This window comes from Thunnus maccoyii, chromosome 4 (genome assembly GCF_910596095.1).
Source record: "Thunnus maccoyii chromosome 4, fThuMac1.1, whole genome shotgun sequence".
Taxonomy (NCBI): domain Eukaryota; kingdom Metazoa; phylum Chordata; class Actinopteri; order Scombriformes; family Scombridae; genus Thunnus; species Thunnus maccoyii.
Window position 1 is genome coordinate 32875547 of NC_056536.1, and position 18758 is coordinate 32894304.

General features: G+C 39.9%; 1 protein-coding gene across 2 annotated transcripts in view; it reads right to left on the minus strand.

Annotated features, from left to right (window-relative positions):
• Window positions 1-222: 222 nt before the first annotated feature.
• Window positions 223-18758, minus strand: part of ptpn18 (protein tyrosine phosphatase non-receptor type 18) — a 34134-nt gene continuing 15598 nt past the window's right edge. The window contains exons 10-16 of one of the 2 annotated variants that reach the window (XM_042409344.1): window positions 14964-15041; window positions 11996-12088; window positions 9250-9302; window positions 7683-7808; window positions 5365-5540; window positions 5152-5241; window positions 223-2272 (exon numbers count right to left, since the gene is read on the minus strand). In XM_042409344.1, coding sequence (XP_042265278.1) covers window positions 2199-2272; window positions 5152-5241; window positions 5365-5540; window positions 7683-7808; window positions 9250-9302; window positions 11996-12088; window positions 14964-15041 — 690 coding nt within the window. In that variant the 3' untranslated portion in view covers window positions 223-2198. Of the gene's footprint in view, window positions 2273-5151; window positions 5242-5334; window positions 5541-7682; window positions 7809-9249; window positions 9303-11995; window positions 12089-14963; window positions 15042-18758 lie in introns of both variants that reach the window. The other variant, XM_042409343.1, reaches the window with a different exon arrangement.

Sequence of the window (18758 nt, forward strand, 5' to 3'; positions counted from 1 at the left end):
TAACTACGTCAAGCTCATAATACTTATGTACTTTTACTGCAATACTTTAACTACATCAAGCTCATAATACTTATGTACTTTTACTGTAGTAGGATTTTTCAAGCAGGACTTTTAATAGAGTACTTTTATAGTGCTGTATTGGTACTTTTACTTAAGTAAAGGATCTGAGTATTTCTTCCAACACTGGTTGATTCCAAGGTGAAGAACAAGAAGACGTCCAGATTAAAGTGGTTGTTGTGAAGGGATTTAATCGGATGGTGTTTAGAGTTTAATTTGCAGAACTGAAAATCAAAATATCACACACACACACACTTGGAATAAAACTTTAAAAACATTCAAGTCAAACACAGATGTTTAGCATAAAGATGTGCTGGTGACAGAACCATAGATCACATCTGCACATTTACAGTGTCTATAGAAAGTCATCAAACCCTGTGAATATCTTTATCTTTTGTCATGTTACATCCTGGAAATGGAAATAAATTAAATCTAACTTTTTTGAGCTGTATGTACACATTATAACCCTCATCATCAAAGCGAAAAAATTCTGGACAATTATTAAAAATGAATTAGTGAAATGTCTGGTTTGGTTAAGTGATCAGCCCCTTAGAGTATACCAGAGGTTCATAGAGTGGGAGGTGGGCCTCCCCCGAGGGAGTTTCAGGGGAGGCTCAGTGAATGAAAGTGGAAAATTATTACATCAGTTATCAAGAGGAGATCATGTAGAATAACCCCAATGCGTGTGATTTGGTTAAAGACATAGTTCAGAGATACAGTAGTTTTGGGGAATTTTACTGTTTTTCCCACTTTGCTCAGGTGCAACCAATCAACTTCCAGATCAAACGCCAGGCTAATTGCCCCCCACCTGACATCAATCACAGTGATTTTGATTACTTCAGAAAAACCAGCTATTTCTTGAGGATTTCACTACTAGTAGTTCACGGTACTGCAAAGAATTCACAATGGTTGGAAAAGTGCTTTCAAAAGGCCTCCGGGATAAAGTCATTGGTTAGGTTGTAAAGTTAGGTGAGGCAACAAAAAGATTCTGAAGGCTTTATCTATCCCTCTGAGTACCGTTCAGAGCATCATTAAGAAGTGGAAACCGTATGGCACCAACAAAACCTTGCTTTGATCCGTTCAAACTGGATGACCGAGCCAGGAGGACATTGATCAGAGAAGCTACCAAGAGGCCAAAGGCAACTTTAATGGACTTACAAGTCTTTATGGCTGGGACTGGTCAGTCTGTGCATGTGACAACAATCTCACAAGCTTTACAGAAAGCTGGCCTGTATGGCAGGGTGGCAATAAAGAAGCCTTTTCTGAGAAGGTGCTACACTCAGTCTTGTTTGTGTTGTGCAAAAACACACCTGGAAGATTCTGCCGCCATGTGGAAAAAGGTTCTATGGTCAGATGAGACCAAGATTGAACTTTTGGGACTGAACTCCAAGCTCTATGTTTGGCACCATACCTACTGTGGAGCACCATGGTGGCAACATTATGTTGTGGGGATGTTTCTCTTCAGCGGGGACTGGGCACCTGGTTAAGACTGAAGGGAAAATGGATTTTGCCAAGTCGTCCCTCTGCTAGACAGCTGAAGATGGGCAGGTCATTCACCTTCCAACACAACAACGATCCTAAACATGCCGCCAAAAGAACAACGCAGTGGTTTAGGGATAGGAAGGTGAATGTCCTTGAGGGGCCAAGTCCGAGTCCTGACTTAAAACCGATCTGAGGATGGACTTGAAGAGATCAGTCCATCGCCGTTCACCACAGAATCTGACTAAACTCGAACAGTTCTACATATTCCCCAATCTAGTTGTGCAGAGATGGTAGGGACATATATCCAAACAGATTGATGGCTGTAATTACAGTAAGACATGACTCTATGAAGTCTTAAATCAGGGGACTGATGACTTTTACAACCCTGTTATTCTAGTTTTTCAATTTTTATTAATTTTCAGATCTGTTGCCTTTTTTTCATTGGCTTGATGTTGTTAGGCTAAATTTGTAAATAAAGCTGGAAAAAGTCAAAGGGGTATGACGATTTTCTATAAGCACTGTATCACACAGCAGATTCATAAATCCAGTCTCAGTCAAAGTCAGTTCAAAATAATCCCTCACTGTTCACTTTAATGCACTAATCCAGTCTGACAGTTGACTGTAAACCAGTAAAGTCCAGTTGAACCGCTTCAGCTGTTTCATCTCTCCAGTCGGCTCCACTCAGCAGGAGGATCTCTGGGTCCTCTGGGCTTCTGAATACGACAGTTAAATCCTGAAAAATACCACAAACACATTAAGATACGCAGTTCAACTCAAAATACACAAAACATAGTTAAACACAGTTAAAGGAGCAGTTCAACAGTTCAGGTGTACCTGTCTGCTAGTTTCATCTCTTAGAAGCGTGGGATGTGGTTAGCCTAGCTTAGCACAAACACTGAAAATAGGGGTACATTGCTACCCTAGCCAAGCACAAACACTGGAAATAAGGGGAAACTTATCCTAGCTTAACACAAACACTGGAAATAGGGGGAAACTGCTAGCCTAGCTTAGCACTAACATTGGAAATACGGAGCAACTGCTAGCCTAGCTTAGCACTAACACTGGAAATACGGCGCAACTGCTAGCCTAGCTCAGCACTAACACTGGAAATAGGGGGCAACTGTTAGCCTAGCTTAGCACAAATGGTGGAAGTAGGGCGAAACTGCTAGCCTTGCTTAACACAAAGACTCAAATTAGCCAGGGACGACCCATTCGTCCGAAGGCCCATTATTCCGAAACCCCAGTAGTTTGAAAAATGTCCCACTGGACTGAAAGCCCTTAGTCCAACGGTCCGTTATCCCGAAAACAAAAGCCCACTGCTCCAAAGGTCCATTGCTGTGAAAACACACACTCTGGGGTTGAAGTTTAGTGACTGCCTGCCTTACTCCTGCTCTCCAGACTCCGTTAATATATTGTTCAGTTTAACAGATAACGTATAAATCATAATGTGAGACTTTGTACAACTCCTAAAGAAAGATTTTTCATTTCAGCTGATATTTAACTTCAACAGCTCTTCTGCGACCTAAGTTGAATAAAGTAAGATGTGACGTTACTGTTTGACATTCCGAAACTCCGTCAGTCAGCACGTCCTCGCAATTTTTTGTGATTTCATTAAATCAGAGTTCTGCTTTGTGAAACATGACGCCGAATTTATCAGAACAGCTGAGTGAATTGTGAAAAGTGATGAGTTAATGTACATTTTAAATGACTGACGGCGAGGCAAATAAAGTCTTCAACTGTTTCCTACTGTCTGCGTAATCATAGCCTCCATTAACATATTATTAAACTTAATATCTTAGTGTATTTTGATGTGCTTGTTAAAGAAGATCTATGTTTTATGGTGTTGAAAGCTCCACTATATGTGGCCGAGACAAACTCCTCTCAAACCTACCTGTGATTAAATTATTTAATTTTAATTGGTGATAAGTCTGACCATAGACACATATCTGTGCTAAACTATAGTTGAACTTTCAAAGCGAGACTCGACAAAGGTAAACAATCACCTAGGAAATAAACAACCGGTAGAGGAACTTGAGGCCCAGGGTGAAGCTGTGGTTTCCTGTACCAGGCTGAAACCCCTACAGCCTAACCTCAAATATAAAAGAGCAGAGGTGTATTAGCTGTCAATGTTTCAAACTGTTTGTTCTAAGTGACAAACCAATAAATGTCATCGTTTTATCAACGCCAGGAAGATGTTCTGGCAGATCACCATATATGGGTGTAGGAAAGTTACAAGCATGGGAGGGGAATATAAAAAATAAAGATAAGAGAGCCGAGGGGCTTTTTTTTGGTCTTTTCGGGGCCGTGACAGATGGTCTTTTTTTCCCAGTTTGCCTATTTTGCATTTTTATAACTTCTATAACTTCTTTAAGTCCTAGAGAGGGTTTTTTCTTGTTTGCATCTTTCATATTAAAGTTTTTGTATTCTCCTTTTTATATTTTGTATTACTCACGTTTGTAAAATCCAAATAAAACTGGTTTGTATTGTTATACACTCCAACCAAAGTTCCTGACTTGTGCTCATCTCTGAGGTCTTCTCTAGTCCCCCACGTAAGAAAAAGACGTCTCCTGTGGGATATGGCTGACATGAGTTTTAAATTTGTTTATATTAAAAATTAATAAGAGTGGGTCTCAGAGTGGGCCTCCTCCAGTGATGACCTGTTAGAAGGCCGTCCTGGAGTACTTTCAAACCTCCAACACCTATTTGCACCCACACACTTTTGTTGTGACCCAGCTGTAAGGACATACTTGACTAAATAGGCCTGTTAGCGCGGTTCAACGACAGCTGGTGATTATAGAAGCCAGGCTGCACTCTGGTTGCCTAAGCAGGCTAAGACAGTCTTGCGTGTAGATTTTGGGAACCCTTTCGAAACCTCGGTCAGAGGTAGAGGATAGTCATCTGTTAGTGTTTTGTCCAACTTGGCAGGGGTTATCGGTTGTCTGTCAGGCAGAAACCAGTACAATGGTGCGACACTGCTTTAGTTAAGGCCTGGTTAAGTTTAGGCACAAAAGAGAGGAGGGAGAGTGTGTGTTTTTTGGAGCAGTGGGCTTTTGTTCTCAGGATAACGGGTTGTTGGACTTGGGGCTTTGGGTTCAATGGGAAGTTTTTTCACACTACTGGGTTCCAGAATAATGGGCTGTCAGACCAATAGCATGGCACTGAGTAGCCTAAGGGGAAACTGCTAGCCTAGCTTATCACAAAGACTTGAAGAAGGGGGAAACTGCTAGCCTGGCTTAGCACAAAGACTCAAAGTAAGGGGAAACTGCTAGCCTGGCTTAGCACAAAGACTCAAAGTAAGGGGAAACTGCTAGCCTAGCTTATCACAAAGACTTGAAGAAGGGGGAAACTGCTAGCCTAGCTTATCACAAAGACTCAAAGTAAGGGGAAACCGCTAGCCTAGCTTATCACAAAGACTCAAAGTAAGGGGAAGCTGCTAGCCTAGCTTATCACAAAGACTCAAAGTAAGGGGAAACTGCTAGCCTAGCTTATCACAAAGACTCAAAGTAAGGGGAAACTGCTAGTGTAGCTTAGCACAATTCAGTAAGACAAAGATTTCCCAAAATGACAGTCTGTTCCTTGACAGGTGAGGACAGGTTGTACAGGTGAACTGACCGATGCCATCACGTGAGCACATGTTGGGGATGTCTGTCACAGAAGTGGAGAAATCTTCATAATCATCATCTGTTGATGAATGACGTTCAGCTGGAAGGAAACGACAGTCAGGTCACATCCTTCATTCTTTACTTCCATTTTTTCCCTCCCTCCCCCCTTCCCCCTCCCTCCTCCTCCTGTTACCTGCAAACAGCTGATATTCTCCATTGTTACCTAGTGCCGGTGGTCCCTCCCCCGGCCTGTGATTGGCTGATGTTGCTGTGTCGTAGATGGGCGTGGCAGACGAGGGCAGAGTGTTTGGTTTAGCTCTGGGTTTCACAGTGCTGTAGAGAGGAGCTGCAGACGCTCCTTTGACGTCGTTGTCATAGTGATGGGAGGAGGGCAGCGACCTGGGAGTCAAACAGCATCAAGTAAGAAACACTTGGAAACACCAGGATGCGTCTGAATATTGAATCAAGATTTTTTTTTAATGTTGACGAGCTGAAAATGATCTGAGCAGCATCATTTATGAGATGGAAATTCATTACAAATAAAAGTCCTGCATGAAAAACCCTACTTCAGTAAAAGTACATAAGTATTATGAGCTTGATGTAGTTAAAGTATTACAGTAAATGTACCAGTTACTTTCCACCACTGGTCTCTACTCTGTCAAACTACAGAAACACACAGTCCACTGGCGGTTGCACAGCGGTGTTACAGAGTGACGCGTCTTTATCCACAAACAATCTTTGTGTGAATACAGATAGCAGCTGCAGAGACACATTCACCAGAGAACACACGTTAATTATCTACAGCTGATCTAATCTGCTGCTGATGATGTCTGTCAGTTTAACCAGAGATGAGGATGATGATGTTTCTATGTTTTCTATTGATCTTTACCAATGAAAAGATTGAGGAAGAGATAAAAGCCTTGATAAGAGATTTGTTAGTGTCAGAGCTTAACGGTTCTGGGTACTCTGACAACCGGGAACTGGATCCAAAATGGAACTGGTTATTGAAACCCATCCCTATTCAAATTGTTCCCTAATTTGCATCTCATCATGTCTTTCCATTGACTTTGTATGTGTCTACATTTATTATGTAACACACAGTCAGAGGTTCACTCCTCTCTCGAACTGACAGTCCATTAATTTACACATTTGAGGAGCTCCACAGATGGTTCACCACCTCAAGTCAAGTCAAATAAAGCTAACGTAGGCCAAAAGTTACAAATCACAAATTTGCTTTAAATGGAATGTACAACATATCACATCCTCAATATTTTGATAAGAGAAAAAGTCTTTGACAAAAAACCCCAAAAACTTTACCGGGAAAAAAGAGGAGAAATTGAAGCCCCGTCCTAACATCCTGGATTTGAAGCATTAGTTGAAGACGAACTCCAAAACCCATTTAATTGTTAAAGAAGACATACTCTGCACATTTCCAGGTGTATATTTATATTCTGGGGCTCTGCTGGAATATCTTTGTATGATTTTCAGTTAAAAACTCCTTATTTATCTTTTCACATTAAAAAAAATCAGTGTTTCTCCGACGATGTTTGGCGAGCACCGGACGTCCGGTACAGGCTGTTAGCTCAGCTGCTGCTAATGTTTGCTCAGTTTATTTCTTTTATAACTTTAGATCCAGACGTTTAGCAGGTTTTTACCAGGAGGTCTCCTCTTCTCCAAAAGCAAACGTACACACAGATTAAAATCGTTAAAAATACAGAATAAAGCTGTTTCACCTAAAAAAATCAATGTTTCTCCGACAATGTTTAGCGAGCACCAGACTTCCTGTAGGGGTTGTTAGCTTAGCTGCTGCTAACGTTTGTACAGTTTATTTCTCTGTTAACTTAAGATCCAGACGTCCGGTAAATAAGATCCTTCATCCGGTTAAAAGATATAGTTAAAAATGACCAAAATCTAAAACGTTTATCATGAAAATGTGGCTTAAAACTGAAAAGAAGTCAATTTATGACAGTTTCTCTCAAACAACCACAACGCCGATGTATTATCTTGTATGTGTGTAAGTTACTCTTTGGTAGACGCCATTGTAGCGGACAAACACAGCGCCACCGTATGCATCTGGTGCGTGTTTACTCTTTGGTAGAGGAGGTATGACGCCATCGACAGGCGACCAAATGAAACGGTCCGTTACTTTGATTAAATTACAGATTTCTCTGGGTTTGAACATTGTTGGAAACATTTGGGATAATGGAAGTACACAACTCAACAACATATATAACATAGGTCTAGTTGTTTTTAGACATTTTAATGTGGAATAATTACATTATAGCTTTAATTTATTCTATTATTGGATTATTATCACTGATGTATTTATGATTAAGCTGCATTTTACAGTATGGCTGGTCGAGGTGGAACTTTTAATTACTTTATACTTAAAGAGTTAAATCTGTAATAAAACGTCACATTTTGTTGATTGAACTGAATATTAACTATACCTCCACTGGTATATAAATGTACTGGATATTAAACAGTATTTATCTCTGATTTAGAGTAAAGTGCTTCAGTAAACGTCAGATATTTCTGTACCTGTTGCCGACGCTGGGTCTGGTTGTGGTTACAGTGGAGTAGGCGGGGCTTGTTGAGGGTGAGGGGGGGTGTCTGGGTTTATTAACCACGGCGTACGTATCGTTCATGACAATCGGCTGCGACAATCTGCACACACACACACACACACACACACAGAAAGAGAAAGAGAGAGATGAGATGAGATAAAGAATACTCGCTTATATAAGAAAACAAGTCCAGCACATAAACTTCAAACTGTGGGTTTTTTTTTTTTACATTTCTGGAAGGAAGTGATTTTTATTTTTAAACTTCCTCTGTGGCAGAATAAAGAACACAGCGTTCTGAAAGCTGAGCAGCATGGCTTCGTTTCATGATTCAGGATCGAGCACATTGTGTCTCCTGTGACTGTGACAACACATGAAAGAGTCTCTCTGACTGTTACTGGGTCCACATGTGGATAAAAAGAAGCATTTTCATATTGATCTGAATATGTGTGGACAGTTTGTTTTCTGCTTTATTAAAAATCCTGTTAACCAGAAACACCTGTAAATTCAATTAAAGATTATTTCCACAGCAAGATTCCTCCTGAAGATACACAACTACATTATAAACCATTTATGAGCTGTTTATATACTGCTTGTAAATCATAAATAGGAGGAAGTGTCTGTGTAAAGAGGGACTTTGGCACTAAAAAGACTGTAACGTTGAAAGATATCTACTAGATTTGACTTATTTGGACGCTGAAGCTTCATATTAGCTTCAGATAAACTTTTAAATCCATCACTTCCATTGTAAGGTCATTATGAAGGGATCAGTGTGAACAGGAGGAATGATTACAGCAAGAAAAAACATGTTTCATTTGAGCTCCTGACTGTTGTTTTACTTGATGACGGTTTTAATGCTGCTGCTGCGTATTTACATCTCAGCAGGAAGTCACTCCTCTCTCAACTTCCTGCTCTGGAAGTCGCCATGGTTACACTGATATGCTAACCGGTGTGGCTTAACCAGAGCAGCCGCACATGATGTAAAACTAAAGTCTTCTTCTCCTCTTCCTCTTTTCCTCTGCTTTCTCCTTTTTGTTTCCTCTCCTCTCTCTCCTTCTCTCCTCTCCTTCTCTCCTCTCCTCCTCTTCTTGTGTTTCCTCCTGCGAATCCTCTCACATTTCTCACCTCCTCTTCCTCTCCTCCCTCACACTCTTACACTCTTCTTCTTTTCACCTCCTCTTCCTGTTTTCTCCCTTCCATCTACTTTTCCTTCCTCTCACCTCCTACATCTCCTTCCTCACCTGTTTCCTCTCCTCTCTCACTTTTCTTCCTCCACCTCCCCCCTTTTTTTTTTCTCTGCACATTGTATTTTTGTCCTCCTCTTCTTCTCTCTCATTTCTGCTTTCTTCTGCACTCTTCTCCATTTGCCATCTCCTCCTCCTCCTCTGCCCTCTCTCTGCTCGATCTCCATGGTAACATGGTAACATATGGGGATGGAGGCATGGAGGAATGGGTAAGGAGGGTGAGAAAGCGTTAATTTAACACCTGCCTGTCTGTCTTTCTGGCTGCAGACAGATAAACGGAACAGACAGACAGACAGTTACCTCTTGGAGGAGGAAGCAGATTTTATTATGGTTTTCTTCTCCGGTATCTTGAGCTGGTGAACAAACAGAAAACACTTCAGTTTAGTTTCATTTATTCTTCTTTCTAACAGCAGGTGGGTTACTTTTTTTTTTTTTGTGCACAAACTGTTACATGTTGATTGCAAATAAATATGCTATATGTTTTTGCAGCCCAGCAGCTCTGTGAAATAAGAGCACGGAGCGTTTCTGACTTTCACACATCACAGCAGAGTTTCAGACTGTGAAGGAGAGGTGTGACATGCAACCGGTGTCAAGACTCTTTTCTTTCTTTGAGTCACAACTCAAATCTGAACACACAGACATGAAACTCACGTCTTTATATTCAGCGTCACGTACACACCCAGAAGACATCTGATGTATAATGCAAATAAACCTGATTAGGAGGGAAAAGACACTACAGAAGTTTTCTTCAAAGTGATCCGGTGACAGTTACACGTCCTGTACAGACATTTCTACACTGCAAACAGGAACTGCTAATAGCTGATTCAAAATACAAATAAAGGCCCTGAATATCCCTTAAAGCATTATGGGAACTGTAGCATTATGGGAACTGTAGTTCCAAAACTGAGAGCATGATTATCCCCCGAATGGAAGTAAGACGAGGAACAAATAATAATAACAGAAGCTACAAAATCCATTAATATGAACTTTTTTTCAATATTTTTGTCACATCGCTAACGCTCAGAAACTCTCCTCTAAACATTTATACACATATTTATCCTGTGTTGAGAATCACAGCAGATCTGTGGTTTGATCATGTGACTCCAGAACGACACATAGCTGCGTTTTCTAATCTGGCGCCTCTATCAGCAGGACGACATCGTCTGTCTGTGCTTTTATAAAACTGTTAAACAATAATGATGTTTTATGAAGTCACAGCGCTATGGCTAACGTCTGGTTAGGTTTGATGGTTTGGTGCAGGTTAAAGTCGCTACTTCCTTACAGCCAAAGTACAGCGGGCGCAGACGCGGCGCGACAGAGCGCCGTCCGTTATAATCAACTGAAGCCGCTACGCTGACCACACCCCTCTGTTTTATTCTGTCTATACGCGGCTAACGCAGCTCTCTAACAGGTAAAAACGACATAGAACTGTAAAATACAAGCACAGAAGCAGCAGCGGTGCAACCTTGTGTGTGTGTTTTTTTTTTACATTGCACATTAAAATAAATCAATGACATCACTGTGTATCCATGATCCTGTTAATAAAGCTTCTAAACTCTGCATAACTAACTGACTGCATTATCTCAGTATGGATGCAGTGATGCAGTGGAAACATTGCTCCGCTCTGCCTATGTGACGCCTCATGTCTGTACTCGGCTGCTAGGCAACAATAACCACCATGGAGTTAATCTATTATGTCATTTCCATTCTGTCTTTTATTTTAAAACTGTGACCACAATCTTCCTCATTTTTAAAAAAAATTTGTATCACACTTTTCAAAACTAATGTTACAAAGTGCTTTATATACACACACACAAAAAACCCCCAAACAATAAAAACAAAGTTACAGGAATAAAGTCTTACGGCAGTTTATAAAACATACGTAATAAAATATCACAGATATAAAAAGGCTAACCCAGTGGTAGGCAAACAGCGGCCCGTGGGCTAAATTTGGCCCTTCAGCTAAAATATTTGGCTTTTATTTTGACTTTCAAAACTTTTTCACAAATCTGCTGCAGATAAGAGAATAAATACAAGAATCTACGCTAATAAAACAACGTGAGCTACTGAAATTAAGTCTAAAAACAGAATTTGAACACTGGTTTAATTCCACAACTACAGTCTGTCGGACCAGAACAGAAACACAAACAGCTGCAGGCCAACACAAGTTTTATCTGACTTTTTATATTTTATCTTCTATCAGATGTTGCGCAAACAAACGAAGAAACAAGGTTATATCAGGATGAGATGGTGAGGTAAACCATCAGCTAGAAAGTGGTTTTCAGTGTGCCTCTCGGTCTTCTCATCACATCTCTGTACTGTATGTGTGATTCACGTTGTACCTAAAAAGGACTGGTGTAAACCACAACTCTGTGGACAAATCAGTTACAGTCGGCTGCGGCTGTTCTCTGCATTCTGGGAGCAAATTTGAAGGACTGACAAGCAGCTCCCAATATTACGGTTTGGTTTTACATCTGGATCACCGATTGAGCCTTTAATGACAAAGAATCTATTTTTTATAGCAATTCAACAACATGATGTGCTCGCTGTATGCTTCTGCATTATGTAAAAATACTCCATTACATGTAAAAGTCCTGCAAACGGCAGCTACACACTGATTTTATACAATATCAAGTAACATACAATGGAAATACTGAAGTAAAGTGTTATTGCATGTATGATGTTATTTATGGCGGTTTGTTTTGATGACTGCCTGGATGTGAGTGTATCACCTCTCTAACTGCACTCTGCTCCTTCAGGTTAATGTTATTGTGATGCAGTGAAGGTTAAAGGTGGACCTACCTTTTTCAAAGCGTGGCGTCCATTAGTTTTACTTTAGTTTCGGTGGATTTCCTGTTAAACGTTGCTTTTCTCTGTGTGCTCTGGATGATCTGCTCTCAAACTCTCTGCAGCAGCCAGTTTGCATACAGGAAGTGGGATCACTTCCTCTTTCTGCAGCTGTGTACTTCCTCTACCTCTCACACACTCGTTCAGTAACCCTTCATAGAGAATGTAAATGTGACGACTTCTCTTGTTGTGTTTTTACCTCAGGCAGACTCGGGTAGCGCTGACGACCGGCGGCCTGCAGGACTCGCTCGAACATACAGGCTGCAGCCGTGAAAATGAACTGATACTGATCCTGCGGAGAGGAAGGAAGACAAGTTTTTATTACTATGACTCTGTCAGCACTCTGGAGTTTTCTATATTTCCTCACACAGTAAACTTTAAGCTTAGTTGTGTCCTCTGGATATCTCTTAGTGTCACTTGGTTTTACTGCAATCACATGATCGTAGCCACAGACATCAATGACAGGACAGTTTATTGTGTTAGCTGTCGGATTAATGCAAATGTAACTGATAAAGGCTCTTCCACCATTAAAGGCGCTATATGTAAGAACTGGCTTCCTGTTCATTTTATAGTCGACACTCCAAACCAGCCGTGAGCAGGTCTCCGGCGGTGGAAAACAACGCCGATATCTTCTACTTCTACTTCTATCACTTGTTTTCTTTGCCGCCGAACGTGTTTTCTTGCTAGGAGCGGGTGGTTGTGATAACGGTCGCTTGCCAAGAGCTTCAGCTATCGTTGTGTTTACTGTTGCATTTCGATGGCCAAAACGCAAAACCTTCTGATTGGCAGATTTCACTTTGGATGATGAGAACAAGGAAGGCTGCTCATATTCAGTCTGTCTGCAAGATAATCAAGATAATCCCGCCCTTCGATGTGACAGAAAAGTCACACAACAAAACAAAAACACAACACAGAGTCCCTGAGTGTGTAGAGAGGTTACAGCACGAATCACTGAACATTCATCTCCAGCGGACGAGGAAACAAATACACTGAATTTAAGGAATTCTGACCCTATTATACTACAATGTAGTAACTATTACATTTACTACATCTTTTTACCTGAAAACAAACTTAATTTTATTTTTAATTTTATTTTAATTATTAACTTAATTTAGAGCATCGTTTTGTAGAGGTGCAGTGCAAAAGCTCCTATCTCTATACTTTGGGAGGCATTAATATCTATAACACATAATATAATAATATAGTCCAAAAACAGTGTATTATGTGTTGGGTATCCTTAACAAATAGAATTCTGCAAGAAACAAGTTTTTTTAGTTTTCTCAAAAAAGTGCATTTTTCAGATCGGAGGTTTTGCTCTTCAGCCGTCGATTTATTGACTAACAGTATCGTCAGTATGATTGACAGGAGGTTGGAATACGCCCTCGAGGCAGCGTTTCTTCATCCTCTCATGCTACACTGACTCATTATCACCTCTTGAGGTATAAAGTGGTATTACAAGACAGGACGGGACGAGGCTAGCTAGTTAGCATGCTAACTTCAGTAGATATCTCTGCAACACGATACATAGACGTCTTTGACATGACATCAAAACTGTTATTTCTTCATGTTCTGTTGATGATTTTAATTAATTTTTGAATGCTTTAAACTAAAATTCTTACTTATAGCACCTTTAAAGCAAAGAAACTATGCAACTTTTAAATATGCAAAAAGTACTTTCTTTCCCCTAAAAATCAAAAGTTAGACTTCTGAGTCATAAAAATAATCCACCAGATCCACCTTAACATCCGTTTTTAAACCACAGTCTATTTTTCTTTCCAGCTGAGCAGCTCAAATGTGTCCCAAACCAAATGTAAGCAGAAGTAAAATCTTCTCGACGCCTCTGGTTTTATTTTTCTCACAGACAATCTCAGTGACTCAGTTTTCTCTCTTCTACAGTTTTTAGGGAAAAGTTTGAGGTAGAAGTTAACTGCGGCTCCCAAAGGTGCATTTCAGCAAGAAACAGCCAATCAATGAGCTTAAAATTAACATTTTGTCATGTTCGGTCAAGTGCATTTTTTTTTAAACGATGTTTATTGGTAACAGGCTCCATCTTGTTTCATTTCCTCTCCTTGAAACTTTCATGCTCTACTGACAGTCAGCTGCTGTGTGGGATAATTTGTACTTTACGTATGATGATGTCAGTGTGCAGGTGTTGCAGGTCTTTTATTATTCTTCCTCAACTGTCTTGCACACAGAGTCCTAAAAATACGACGTTTCAATTCTGCTGTTTACAGGAAAAAAGTCACGAATCGACCCCGAGCTGTTAAATATCGCTCAGAACTACATCAAACTAAAGTATGTTGTACAAGTTGTCAGATATCATGTTGGCACCAATAATTGACATTTTAAAATAATACTGAAACTAACTTCTACTGAGAAAATAAATCACTATTTTCATCTTCCTCTTTTATTTATTTTAACATTTTAACCGCAGAGCGCCCCCCGGTGGATTCACGCTGTAAAAACACTTACAGCACTTTCTGCGTTGCCAGGTTGGGTAGTTTTCAATGCAAATGAGCTACTTTTTATTTAACAGGACTGGTACAAAATTGTTTTGGGTGGGTCGTGGTAATCTGGGCTAGTTTCTGGCGTTTTCCACCGATTAAAAACTTAACGGCTATTTCCTGATAAATCGTCCCTCCAGCTGAGTGACGCGATAACTGACGACTGATCAAAACCAAATGTTACTCACCTGTTGTCTTTTATGATGTGATGATATGTGAGTCTTTGTTACCATTTTATTTTGAGTACATCATAAAAACATTTTATCGATTGTTTGTTTTTTGTTTTTTTGACGTTCGATGCTGATGTTGTTATAAACGGTTGATGACTGTGAGAACAGCAGGATCAGTGATGGAAATAAATCCAGGACTTTATTTACCCTCAACAACGTCTGATATGTTTTATTTTAGAATATGTTGGAGTGTTGTCAATAAACCTAAACTTCACTTTATTACAACTAAGTAGAAACATTTTTCCTATTCTAATTATTATTCTGATCAAACACCTGTAACATCTGTTCATATGGGTGAAAACTTTTATCATTTACTGTAACATTATCTTAAAGACTTATTTTATCATTTCTGTTACACATTTGTCATTATAACTGTGGTTTAATGCAGACTGAGCAGGTTTTAGTCTTTGATTGGGACACAAACACTTCTTACTTTGGTTTGTACTGCAGACGGTCGCTGCCTCCGGAGGTCCATGACAATCCTCATGATGCTGAAGTCTTCTGTGATCCGCTGCAGACGAAACAACAAACAACACGTTCAAGATGGCGGCAGCGGAGGAAGAACCGAGACTGAAGGGAAAGTACATTACAATTAAACTAGAGGTTGAAAATGATCATTCTGATGTTTACTCATAACAATTTGTTTTTAGGAAATAGTTTTAAATAAGTTTTCACACCAGTTTGATGCTTAATGTTGATAACTGAAGCTATTTATTTAATGTGGTCTCATAAAGGGAAATCAACTCAGAAATGTTTTTAAATATCCTTAAATATGATTTAATCTGTCATGTCGTCATGATTTTTTTCAACACTTTTTTTTATTCCTCTGTGGACCAATTTTTAGATCTTGAGATTAATTTGGTGGCAGCTTCTTTCATTTCATCAGAAAAGGCTCCTGAGAGCTTAAATCAAGACAGTGAACCTCGAAACCATCAACAAATGTATTCGATTTTAAGATTATTAGTATTAGATTAGAAGCACTGGAACTATTATTGTGCAACTCACACCAGGTTATTGTAATAAGTCAAACTAGATTAAATATAACTTACTGTCAAAACGAAATATTTATCTGTTTAAGCATGAAGACGATAGATTGGAAACATTTCTGCAGAAGGTTGATAATCTGGTCCAAGAAATCTTCAAAGATTATAAAAGAACTAAAACGCTGTCAGATGCAACATGTCAGAATCATATGAGCAAGAAATCAGTTTAAATGACCAAAGAAAACACACATGAAGGATTCCAACCAACAAGTGTCCAAACCAGTTAAACACTGGGAAATGTTTTGTCAATGTGTCCAAGATCTGCACGCAAAAAAATGGAAAAATTAAAGTTTTAATGTCTTTTTAAAGTCCAAAAACTGTGATGTTGTCGCACTTATGTCATCAGACCGTATTTCTGCTTAATATTTGTAATGTTTTTGAGTGTGTGTGTGTGTGTGTGTGTGTGTGTGTGTTTGTGTTTGTGTTTGTGTGTGTTTGTGTTTGTGTGTGTGTGTGTGTGTGTGTGTGTGTGTGTGTGTGTGTTTGTGTTTGTGTGTGTTTGTGTGAGCAGGAACGTTACTATGATCCTGAGGTCGATACTGGCTGATCTCACTCGGAGAATCACAACAGTCAAACACCTCTGACGACCTCTGTGGGCGTTCCAGCCTTAATTTCTAGATCAGCCCAACAACTTAACGAGAATCTGTGTTAATTGATGAACTGCTCTTCAGTGAGGAGGAAGATTCTCTCGTTAATTAGACACCCAACAGATAAATCTGTGGTTAACGAGAAGATGAGAAACACCTTCGATTACAGACAGAAGAGTCTTCAGTCCTGGATGTCTTCCCTCGTCTGGATTGGTTCGTCCATGTATACGTTATTTCATCCTTCTAAATGTAAAGCACATTTAAGTAACCTGTATATGGACATCCTGTCTGTGTTTGAAGATTGACCAGGACTTTTCCATGATGTTTGGGGGACGAAGTATCTGGAAAGTTTCTTCATATTTCCAGCATCAAGTCATCACAGAATTCCAGAGTCTGCCCACAAATCTTTATGTTGAAGAGCTGCAGGCAGCTTGTGACCGTCAGGCTGAGCATGAATCCAAAACACACTCAGATGCCTGTTTTAATAAATCCAACATGCAACAATAAACTAAAACTAAACTAGCATCATCTCTACGGTCATTTGAATATTGACTGCAGCTTCAAAATGACCAAAACGTTGAATTTACATCAAAAACTTAATTTCAACTTTATTTAGAGAAGTAGTTATCACAGGACTGTTGTTGTTTTGTCATGTAAGATTTGTTAAGTTATGTACCGTCAGCTGTTTGTTCTACTAAATTCATGAGTTTTATGTGCTGCAGTTGTATGTAAGAAGTGTGAGTTACAGGTTGATATGAGACTGTAAGAATAAACCTTCCTGCTTGTCTTGTATGTTATGTTAAGTATATACTGTGTATATATATATATGAATCTGTGTCATTCAGACTGCAGGAAGGAGCCGGTCTCACTACATTCCTGGAGAAAGTTGATGCAACGCAGCCCTTCCTCCTCTGCATCGCTGAGCAGAAGAAGAAACTCTAAAGGTTCATTGTTGTGAAACCAGAAAGCAACGATCAGACGTCAGCAGCTGTTTCTGACGGGATGTCTAAAGCTCACCACGTCTTCAGCCTCTCTCGTGATGAAGCTCTTTCCAGATATCGATGTTGGAAACGCAAAGGAAAGCTGACGAGTCAAGAACCTGAGAGCCACGACTGCTGCGAGAGCTGTCAACAGAGCGGTCAACATTTAAAATTCCATCATGGTTTATATGCGTCCAAAAATTGAAGCTATTGAGTTTCAGGAGCAGGACTTTGTTCTTGGTTTGAGACTGAACACAGGTAGAGATCTGAGTCTGTAGACAGATTCCTGTTACAGACAGAATACATGTCTGTAACTATTTAAGATAGAACAGTTCTTCTTGCAGGAGAAACACAGTAAAAAGGGGACGTAGAACGACATTAATGATGGATTATATTTCCCAAAACATCCTCTGTTCTTACAACAGATTTTACTCTGTTATGATGAACCAGTTAGCTGCTAAGAAGAAGATCCACGAACCCGACTGTGTTCATTTTACTTTAAAAGAACCAAAGTTGAACTCTGTGCTAATGAATGTACATGCTGCAGCTCTTTATCTACACAGTAGATTTAAAGTCATGTTTCTGATGAAATAATAAAGCCTCTGATGATTTGAACATTTTAGAAACAAAAGGAATCCGACTTCCATTTATTAAAGAACCATGTTTGGTTCTGTAGTTCAGTCACAGGAGATAATCCTGCTTTAAACAGCTTGTTAGGTTTTATTGAATCTTTCAGTGCAACACTGCTGTAGATTCCTGTCTAGTCTGTATTTGCTGAGAATAAATTCTGCACTTCAGAGAGCTTCATACTGAACACTGTATTGATTTGTTAGAGCAGTTTTTTTTCAGTAGCTAATTAAAAATGTCTACATCTCTATGAACATGCTGTCAGACAGGATACAGAGTTTTAATTATGGTTAAAAATGGACGACAGCAACAAGCACTGAGGTTTAACAACAGTCAGTCTCTGTGTGTGAACTAAGGATGAACAGAGGGTCCAGTATCTGTATTTGTTGAGGCAGCAAAATTATTTGTATTTGTATTCGAATAAAAGTGGAAAGAGGCTTAAAAATCCTGTTTTTGTTTTTATTACGCTTATAATTTTAGAAAATTAAAGTGTTGCCCAAATTAAGAAATGCGCGTCATGTAGCAGGTGGATGTGACCTGCTGATAGACGTCACAGCGGAGCAGAGGAGAGACACTGACCCCTAAATTCCACCGGGCGCGTGTGCGCCGCATTCCAGCTCCGACGCGGCTGCCGGAGCTGATCGAGGCCGCTCTAGTCAAGGTATCCGGTTCCACCGGGCGCGCCGCGGGGCGTTTCAGAAGCGTCCCAGAAGCGGCTCTCCGCTCCGCTGCGCTAAAGATAGACGCCTCGTCTATTTTTTACAGAGCCGCATCAAGCAGCACAGAGCAGATCGAGCTGGGCAGGAAGTCAGACACAGAAACAGCATTGAGCTTCCGGTCAATTTTCAAAATAAAACACCCCGTGCAGACTCCTGGTCGTATATCAACAATAAACGCAATTAAAACAGACGAATAAAGAAACCATTTAACTACGTAGCTACTGAACCAAAGCAGAAGCACAAAAATCAAGGAAAATGACCAAATCAACAAA